Genomic DNA, 10,315 nt, shown 5'->3' with positions numbered 1-10,315 from the left:
GCACACCTGCACCTGGCAGAGCCGCACGCAACCCTCTGGGCACACACTGCAGGAGGCGCTGGGAACATTGGCGTGGGGGTGCACGCGGGTGTATGTGCACCCCCTGAGACTGGCTGCTGGTGCTGGCGGAGCCTGCAGGTGGTCGCCACTTGCCAACCCCCCCTGGCACCAGCACCACTGGAGGCGTCTGTGGGCCATTGCCAATTGCTGCCACTGACACTGCTGGCTGTGTCTGCAGGTGTTTGCCGACTGCTGGTCAGCACTTGCTGCCACCAACCACGTTGCAGCCTCCTGCAGGTGGTCCCCACTCAGCCTGTCCTCGCTGCCAATGTCAGCGCAGCCGCTTGCAGACATTCCCTGCTTGCCACCGCCATGCCCCCACTGCTGCCTGTGGGTGGTCGCTATGACCCCCCCAGCCTCAGGAGGCATAAGGCATTCATGGCCCCAGCCCCTTCCCTGCTGCTAGGAGCCAGTACCGGAGCCCAGCTTGGGCTGGCAGTGGGGTGCCAAGCAAAATGACCTTGTGTGCTGGGGGTGCCAGCCCCCTGGAAGAGGGAAGAAGGGTGGTGTGTGCTAAGAGGCAGCAAGATCTGAGGAGGAGGAGCCTTAAACATGGAGGGTGCAGAAGAAGAGGAGCAGCATTGTCTGCAAGGGCACAGTGCTCTGCACCAAGCAAAGGACTTACAAACAAGGAATATTTGGGGGTGGGGGAAAGAACGACACAGGTGCCAGGACTGGATGGAGCATTACAAACTACATCTTAAGGCACGTTGTTGAAAAGTGGCCACCGTGCAGCCAATACAGGCTAGAAGCCAGTCTCTGCCATACTTTCCAAGAAGACAGTTGATACAAAACATGTGTGTGGATACATTCACCCTTTCTGGAGAAACTGTAACCTGAACATACTTTCATCACAAATTAGCAGGGATGGACTAAGTGTTAATGTTGACAACGAAAGACAGACCTTTTTATTGGGCAGGTATTTAACAAGAAAGGTTAAGTTGGAGTAGTGGCTGTGGAGATTTGTTAGAGATGTCTTATCTTCTGTTGTAAGCCAGCTGGAGCCTTTTTGGGAAGCATAACGTACAAATCCAATACATATGTACACAAATGGAAACGTATTTTCTTGGCTTCAGTTTCTGGAATGGTCACGGACTGGATAAAGGGAATGTAGTGGATCGAAGTAGTACAGAAATATGGACAGGACAACAAAGGCGACACAACCCCAGTTTTGCTGAGGGTGCTGCACTACTGGCAAAAGGGTAATTAGAGATGATGGACGGTAGTAAAGGTGGGAACACATCTTGCAATGGTCAGTGTAGAAAAAAATAGTTTTGGGGGCCATATTCTTCCTCCAGGTGTCTGAACAAATCTGAGAAAAATCATAGAAAGTGAGGGTTGGAAGGGATTTCAGGAGGTCATCTAGTCCAACCCCCTGCTCAAAGCAGGACCAGCCCCAACTAGATCATCCCAGTTGAGACTTCTGGCTGGGTCTTAAAATTATCTCCAAGGATAGAAGTTCCACAACCTCTTTGGGTAACCTGTTTCAGTGCTTTACTACCCTCCTAGTGAGAGAGGTTTTTCCTAATATCTAACTTAAACTTCACTTGCTGCAACTTGAGACCATTGCTCCTTGTTCTGCCATCTGCCACCACTGAGAACAGTTTCACTCCATCCTCTTTGGAACCCCCATTCAGGTAGTTGAAGGCAGCTATTAAGTCCCCTCTTAGTCTTCTCCAGACTAAATAAGCCCAGTTCTCTCAGCCTTCCCATATGCCATGTGCCCTAGCCCCCTAACCATTTTTTTGCCTGCTGCTGGACTATTTTGTCTGCTTCCTTTCTGTAGTGGGGGACCCAAAACTGGACACAGTACTGTACTCCAGATGTGGCCTCACGAGTGCTGAACAGAAGGGAATAATCACTTTTGCTGATCTGCTGGCCACACTCCTACCAATGCAGTCCAGTATGCCCAATGAAGATGGGGGATGCATAAGTAATGCATGTGAAGATTACAAAGGTGTTGAAACAGGTCAGAAAGTTTTGGTGTCTGGGAAGCAGCATTAATTACTCAGGGAGCATGTGTTAAGAGAACAGCGAAGATAGCAAAGGCAAATGCAGAATTTATTAGGCTTAATAAGAGCAGATCCAGCAACACCAGCATGAGAATACACAACATAACACTTATCACAGTGCTCTTGCATGGGATGGGGTAGAAACACTAGTGCTGAACAGTGCTTGCAAGTGTTTCTTCCTCAGTACCTTCAAAAGATTGCAGAAGTGCATTAAGATATTGATAACGCAGAGTGTATGCTCAAACTGCCATGCTCAAAGACAAATTAGATGGCTTGGTCCTCTATTCAGGATACAAGGTGCAAAAATCCTGAAGCAGGCTGTGTGTTTGCTAGTGCCACAAGAGAAGAGGAAGAGGCAGCAGCATTTAACTTGGAAAGAGAATGTGTGGAGATTATTGGGAAATACCAAACTTGTGAGGGTAAGCATGTCACAGCCTGGGACAGGATCAGCAGGGATGATTATGTCCCACCATTCCAGAGTACTGTAATGACTGTTGAGGAATAAGAGTAGCATCCCTTAAAGGCTTTGGAGGTCTCAACATGGTGGTGGGTACCAAACACACAGATACACTATAAAAGTTATGGTGTAATTTAATAGATTTTCCTTTCTACTCTTATAGCATTTGAAAGCCTACACGAAGTGAGAACTACCAAAAAGGTCAGACACTGCATATTTACCATCTCCTCTTTAAAAGGTTTAATTTTGTTAGTTTGATGTTCACTAAAAAGACCAAATAGGTGTTCAGTTTACTGATCTTTCCTTTCAGAACAGGTACACTAGATGCAATTACAATACATCATCCTTTCATAGGAGCCCTCCAATATACTTCAGCCCTGACAGAACAGTCATCTTCATAAGAGGCAGAGGGTACTTCTATCTATATTAATTCTTTTGTCTCTAGGCTGCCAACATCATCTGTTTTGGTGGTCTGGACACAGATCTAAGAACTAGATGAAGACATTTCACATAGGACAACAATAAGTTATTAGACCTGGTCTGAATGGCTTCATCATATTTGTACCTGTTACTTGAAAGATAGCCCAGCTGCTCCATTACCTGCTTAGCTACATATGGCATTTGCACTGAACCAGAAACACTAGGCACATACTAAGTTGTTTTAACTGGTGAAACAGACTTGATTAAAAATCTTAACAGCTCCACCATTCTGATCTTTCAGCTGCTTCATAGCATCTAAAGAAGCTTAGAATCCACTCTCTGTATAACAAACGTTTATTCAGAAACAGATCATACATAATCTTCTCCAACCCCTAACACTCACTCCCCCCACCCCCTTTTATTATTAAAACGCAGATGTTTGATGGGTGACCTAAAAGAGGAACAATAGCAGTCTTAATTCCCCTCCCTCCCCCACCCAAACATCTGCAGTTCACAAGAAGTACTTTCCATAATGGTGCAGTTGATTTCCAGACCAAAATGAGTACTCCAGAAAAGCAAGTCCTGTTGAGTCCTCCATTATTTCCATGGCTAAGAGGGATATGTTGTGAGAGAGGAATGGTTTATACCAGCTGGACAGAGTAAAGAATTTGCACAGAACAAGAGCAAAAGAAACAAAGAGTAGACCAAGAAACAGAGTCTGAAGCTACAGTGGTATTGGACAGATTACAGTACTTAAAAGATTTCAGCAGGGCTGAACAGAACTGGTTAGTCTCATAGCTGCAAGGATAATGTTCAAACCCAAGTAGGGGTGGCTGTTACCTTCCCTCTCTTTTCATACTACACTTTAAAATTAATGCAAGTACATGTAGCTATTAGCTTTCCAGTATTCACCAAGTTAATGGTGTGCTAATAAAGAAAGCATTAAGTGCCACCTAGTGGCTGCTGAATCTCCAGAGATATACAGTCTCTTTGGAAGGTACATCTTTGCTGCTTGACATGGGACCTCCTGGTGTCTATGCTTCCTCTCTGCCGTATCCCATCTGGAACTCCAGTTGTCCTCCTGCAGCCATCCCTCTTAAGCCATGAAGTGCATCCACCATCCTTCCTGCCCAAGTATGTGAGCTACAGGCCTGTGTAAAGCTAAGCATTACCCAACCCAAAAGGAGCCCTGTGAAAACTCACAGTCCTCAAGGGCAGGAGGAAGGGGATTACTTCCTACATGTTAGTGTTCAACTTTGTTCCCAGCTTACTACTCCATAAAATCAGATCAGAGAACACAGAAACACCCCCTTCCTTTTCCACCTCAAAGAATGAATGTCAGGGACCGGAGAATACCACATGATATAGCTTAATGGAAAGGGAAACACTTGATTTCCTTTGGTTCTGGATACATGAAGTCAGTCCAGAAACAGGAAAAGGAGGACAACTCACCCTTAGGTACTCTAAACGTTCTGATTATTTAATCCGATAAATGCCAGAGTTATTTTTTCCATCTTGGCACACTATCAAATGCCAAAATTCACTAGGACACTAGCAGAGGCTTAACTGTGCCAGCACAACAAATGAATATTTGCACCAGTATGCATCTTCTCCAGCCTCCCCAAGTCTCCTGTCAATTTGTCTGCACACATGGGAGCTGCTGCGGGTTAGTTTCTCAGCATCACGGCTGCTGCTTCATAAAATATCCAACAGTTAAGCTGAAGTAGCATATGACCAGGTGAATGCAAGACAAAAAAACTGTGTCGCTTGTTGCACAGAAATGCACCTGGCTCTGACCCAAATGCAGCAGCTTTAAGAATGAAATCTCATTATCTTCAGGTGAGAATAAAGTGGCTTCGCCTTTCCATCAAAGGTAAATCAGCAGAGAAGAGGAAGTGTTTACATCTCCCACCCCAATCAGTCTCCTGATGCACTTTAAAAGGCTGGCCACTGGGGCTTGGAGCAAAGGAGGGAGTTACATGGTCTATGCATGGTAATATATCATTGGTAGAAGGGGGAAGTTATTCTTATGGAAAAAGGTGGAAGAGAATTCCAACTATGAAAACAGAAAATACACACAAGAGGGAACACTACTGTACAGGAAGGGAGCGATCATAGAAAACAAACAAAAAACCGCGCGGTAGGTAAACGCAGCAATGCCTGCGTCCCTGCGCTATTCTCTCCATTCCCCGACTTGAGCAAGTTTTCCAGTCCACTACTCTCCTGCCCACTTCTCAGAGCTTGATTTTGAATTCTGTAGGCTGCACAGAGGCAGAGGCCCCTGAGGATTTGAAGAGCGCCTTCAAGATAGTGTCAGGGTCCACCTCAGCTGGTGGATTTGAGACAGCTGCACTTGACCGACGTGGTTCTCCTTCCTTCTTCACAGAGGGAGTATCACTTAATCGACTGCAGGAGGGAAGAAGACAGCCAAGATTTAACTTCAAGTTACATCAGAAGTAGGGCAGCATCTAAGTTTACTGTTCCTGGTTTTCCCCTTCCATGATATTGATTGCCTGGCTTAAAGCAATGCCTCCAGAGATTTCAAGTCCTACATTCAGAGTTATCAGGAGCAAGGAGTGCTACGGAAGCAAGCTGTGACTTGGATCTGTGGGGGAAGCATTCGCTCAGCAGCAAACCTGTGACCAGGCAAGCTAGCAACAATGAGCTCAAGGGAGTTCCTGTTATAGAAAGACTGGCTACAGGAGGGAAAAATGCAGCTAAAGAGGTGTATGCAAGTGTACCTACAGACTGAAGATTTTCTTGAGTAAAGAAGGCAGGGCAGGGTAGTGTGGTGTAAGACTTCCAAAGATGTCTGACAAAGTAGGCTGTTGCCTATGAAAGCTCATGCCTTTCTGAATCAGTTAGTCCCAAGGTGCCCCCCCGCCTTACATTCTACCTGACTTCAGACTAACACAGTTAACTACCTCTGTGCTTGAGAGAAGTTTATCACAGAAATGTTTTCCTTCTCCGACTTGCATGCCCAACCACCTTCTCCACACTCCAGAAACACAACCTGCATAGAATTTTTGGCTCTTCTACACTTGGACACTTACAGCAAGATTGGCTGATCTGATGTGATGACATTTCCATTCATGTGAAGGTTGCATTTCATTGGCTGCCCTATAAAAAGACAGAAATCCCAAATCTTAGAATTCCAGCAAGGCAAAGCTTCAGGAGTACTGTGCTGGATTGCAGGTAAGGATAAGCAAAAGTAGCCTTACATGTTGGAAGAGCCATTAGAGAGTTCATTTGTCCTTTCTTTTACAGTAAAACCACAGTAGAGCTACTGAAAAAGGTCAATTTGGAATAAAAAGTTCAGCTCTGGGATGGCTGAGCAATCTGCAAGATTTGAGATTACACTTTACACAATTCAGCAGGAAGTCACTCAGCCACCTTTTGCCTCGGACACATGCAGCTAGTTTCTACTTGCTGGATATAAGGTTACAAAAACTGTCAATCCTTATCCTCAAGAGTAAAAGATATGTATATTATCACAGAGGGAAATTGCCATCACTTCTGATTATATACTTATCTGTCCTGACTAGTCAAAAGCTGTACTATCAACTCAGAGAAACTCATATTCACTTTTACAGAAGCCTGATTCAGAAATGTTTTGGATGTACCTAGACTTCTGCTTTGTACAGTGAGGTGCACTAACATGTTATGCCTTCCCCTGGAGTACATAGCACTGGCTCCCATCAGGAGGCAGGATTCTGGTTTAGAAGTACCCATGATTATATCTAATAAACAGAATTCAATACTACTAACTTCAATGGAAACTGGCCTCTACCTTTGCGCTATGCCTTTCTAGCAAAGTAGTCTAGAAGCAACTCTGATGGACAGCAGAGATATAACTGATTATATAAAAACCGGAACAAATGGCCTTAGTGTCAGTGTTACAGCCCTCAAAAACATTCCCTGACAGAGACAGCACAAAAAGCAGCTGAAGCACTTTTTGGAACCTACATCAAGGTGGAAAAGCCTGTGATGAATTCATAGACCCCCCACACCTTCAACCCCAATCCTAGCCTCAGGCTTACCATCTAAGCACCTGTTGTTGTATTTCTTATATGCTGTAATGGCATCTTCCTTCTTTACAAAGACCACCTCAGCCACTCCAGGATGCACCAGACGGGCTCGCTTCAGAGCGCCACACACACAGAACAACTCCTGAGGAAAGATAAGAGCTGCTGCCAGTGCTGTATTAGTTACCATTTGGATCAGGAAATCGTGCTATCTCTAAGTCAGGCTTACAGCACTTTCTGGCAGCATCATTTCATTCCATAGTCCAAGGATCTGGGAGCAAAATGGCTAGTTCTCTAGATCTATGTACTATGGTACAGGTTTTTGATGTCTGGTGGCCTAGTCTGCATTGTAAGTTTACTAACACAGGCTGAAGAAATCATAGGGTTGAAAGGGACCTCAAGGGTTATCTGGTCCAGCTTCCAAACAGTCTGGCTGGGAGCTGTTCCAGAGGCCAGCAGCAGGGTCAGGTCCCAAACCAGAGACCTGAACGAACACTGGCAGGCTGGCAACATCAGCCATCAGGCCCAGAACGTGTTGCTTTCCCAGCCTTAAATCAATTGGCTGATGAGCAAGTTCAGATCTCAGCAGCAAAGGAACCTTGTGCTGGCAGGTCAGAACAGCAGTTGGCTACTGCCCAGGGCTAAGAGTTCAAAGCCACTACAGTCAGGTTTTTGCACTCAAGTTTCACCACAAAGGAAGTATTTGGAGTTAAGCTTCTTTCAGCCTAACTGGCAGAGATGCATTATTCATGTTTTACATATAACATTTTTTTTAAAGTCCCAATGACCTGGCTGCTAGTAGGCAGCCTGTAGCAGAGAGCAAGGGCAGCTAGTACTGGGGTCCAGGCTGGTTAGCTCTCTACAATACTATACAGAAGACCCAGCTTCCATTCTTCAGTCAGAAGGGTACAAAAGCGCTATGAAGGCTTTGGGTATGGAACTTAAATTGGAGAAGGCAAAGATACTACCCATCATGTACCACTTGATATCAGATCCCCCAACTGATGGCTGATCAGCTTAATGGACCCTAAAAAGGTCTCTGTTTAGAGTAAGATGAAACAGCTAACTACAGAATCCTCAAGGCTCAAAGGAAATCAAACACACAAACCACAAATGAAATGTGCTTATTGCAGTCAAATCCACACAGAAGGGTAGGGTGTGAAATTATAATGACACAGATAAATAGCACTTACAACAATGTCTTCTTCTGTTACTCGGGGGTGCAGATTGTTCACAGTCATCTTTGTGCCTTCCAGAGGGCTGAACACCGGCTGCCAATATAAAAGTAAAATGAGTCATTCACATTAGGGAGAGAGAAAAACACATTAGGGAAGAAAAAGTGACAGAGAAAACAAATAAATGGTAGTAACGGATCCTAGGGAAAGCAAATGGGGGGGAGGAGGAAGAGGGGGGAAAAAACCAAAACAAAAACACTTGTTTTAGGGTTAAGTACCAAAGTCCACCAAATCTCAGCTCAACGGATCTTTACAGAAATAGCCCTTCTTCCATACTAGTTGGTCTGTGAAGTAATTCTTCTACCCCAACAGTGAATATGGCAACTAGTTTGCCCAACATGTAACAGCAAGACTTGGCTAGTTAAAGCTCTAATCATACTGGACTTGCGAGTCACTGCTCATATCCAAGTCATTTTTTTTATAGACAGCGGGTTCTAGTAAATCACCACTGGCTCGAAACATAATAGTAAATCCTGGTGAGTGGGAAGGGGCCGTGGAGGGGAGTTGTACAGCCAACTCATCCAGAAGGGAGTCCTCTTTCCTTACACTCACCTCAACAGGTGCTGGCTCTTTTGGTGGTTCCTCTTTTGTCACTAAGGTCCGGGACACGCTTGTCAGGGCCTTTGTCCGAATGGGAGAGGGTGGGGCTGGGGGTGCTGTATAGGTATCATTCTGAACCACTTTGGTGAGTGGGACAGTCTTGGACAGAGAGAACTTATTGCCACTCAGCCCAGCCTACAGAAAGAGAGAATAAAAACACCCCTGAAAAGCGTATACCTTCACAAGTAAAACTCCTTTGCAAGCAGGGGGCACCTGGGGCAATGACAATTTCCAGCTGCTGGTGCTATTGGCATGGCCATGTGGCTGTGGCTGCAGCTGTTATTTTTCTGCCTCCACCTAAATTGGCATCTGGGACTACTGCTCCAGCCACCCTACCTTAGTTATGCTACTGACAGCCAGTGAGAGTTACCAACACATACTAAATACTCTAATGATTTCCCTAGAGAAAATCAGTGTTAACAGGTACCTCTGTTTTCACACTGCAATAGTAAAGCAGAGTTAAGAAAAACTTCCATGTTTAGAACCCCTTTAAGCCTGAAAATCTCATAGCACCTTATTGAGTGCCTGCAGAGATAACTGGACTGTAATCACGTACAAGTTGGCAGGTTAGTATTTAGGCAGGCTAGTGTTTCTGAAGGAAAAGGCTGCCATAGCATCACAGGACAAGAGGTAAAGAGCACTTTTTCTATTCGGAACAGCTTGGGAAATTTTCACTTAGCAAAACAAAGATGCTTGGAGCTATATCAGTATATGGAAGCTAACACAAGCTCTTGTGAGAAGTGCTGGGGATCTTTAATGACCACAACTGGTTAGAAGCTCAGTTTTTTCCCTGAAACTTATTCAGATATTGGCACCCCCAGAACCAGTGACACGGGTCTCATACTTATTCTAAAACACAAAAGGGAGATTGACTACATCAGACTGTGCACACCAGAACAGCCACATCCATCTGTCTTCTCCTACCCCAGATGGCTGGTACCTACTGACAGGCAGCCAACAGCAATTCCCCACTACAAAAGAAAGCTCCTTCTTTGTTGATGTCTGGGATCAGGGGGACCAGCAAGTTTCTATTACTTTCATGCTCCAGGCAGTGATGAGACAGGTCCAAAGAACTGCTCCAAACACAGGGAAGTTAGCCAAGAACCAACATGCAGGACTCTCTTGTCAGCAAGGAGAAAGCAGTTATTCCAGCTGCAAAAGGCTTGTATAGCCATAGGGAGCCCAAAGGAGACTTTGCGATCTGAAGAAAAGTTGAAGTCTTGGCAGAAAGGAAAAGACAGGGATGGAAGTGCACATTGCAGGGTTTCATCATTTATATACCATATTTATTTGACTACAAGATGAATAGCATGGGGGTGGGGGGTGAAGTAGAAATTCGGACAGGATCAGTGTTTGGCTATCAGAAGCACTTTATTTTGCGAGGCCATGGGAGAAAAAGCAAAGGGCAGCTAATTCTCAGCTAGAGCAAGGCACAGACCCCTTTATATACTAGTAAGCCACGTACGGGTCAAGCTGCCCTGTAACATACCCTTGGCAGTCTGACAG

General features: G+C 45.2%; 2 protein-coding genes across 3 annotated transcripts in view; both read right to left on the bottom strand.

The window, feature by feature from the left end:
• Positions 1 to 354, bottom strand: part of RRP7A (ribosomal RNA processing 7 homolog A) — a 4,613-nt gene extending 4,259 nt beyond the window's left edge. The window contains exon 1 of the mRNA XM_019543923.1: positions 268 to 354. Coding sequence (XP_019399468.1) covers positions 268 to 354 — 87 coding nt within the window. The remainder of the gene's footprint in view (positions 1 to 267) is intronic.
• Positions 355 to 3,287: 2,933 nt separating this feature from the next.
• Positions 3,288 to 10,315, bottom strand: part of POLDIP3 (DNA polymerase delta interacting protein 3) — a 19,772-nt gene continuing 12,744 nt past the window's right edge. For both annotated transcript variants that reach the window (XM_019545216.1, XM_019545215.1), the window contains exons 5-9: positions 8,762 to 8,944; positions 8,168 to 8,245; positions 6,990 to 7,119; positions 6,003 to 6,069; positions 3,288 to 5,355 (exon numbers count right to left, since the gene is read on the bottom strand). In XM_019545216.1, the coding sequence (XP_019400761.1) occupies positions 5,184 to 5,355; positions 6,003 to 6,069; positions 6,990 to 7,119; positions 8,168 to 8,245; positions 8,762 to 8,944 (630 nt within the window). In that variant the 3' untranslated portion in view covers positions 3,288 to 5,183. The remainder of the gene's footprint in view (positions 5,356 to 6,002; positions 6,070 to 6,989; positions 7,120 to 8,167; positions 8,246 to 8,761; positions 8,945 to 10,315) is intronic.

This window comes from Crocodylus porosus, unplaced genomic scaffold, assembly GCF_001723895.1.
Source record: "Crocodylus porosus isolate Cpor-Errol unplaced genomic scaffold, CroPor_comp1, whole genome shotgun sequence".
NCBI lineage: Eukaryota > Metazoa > Chordata > Crocodylia > Crocodylidae > Crocodylus > Crocodylus porosus.
Note: the sequence above shows the minus strand (reverse complement) of the source record. Positions and strands in the feature narration are given on the sequence as shown.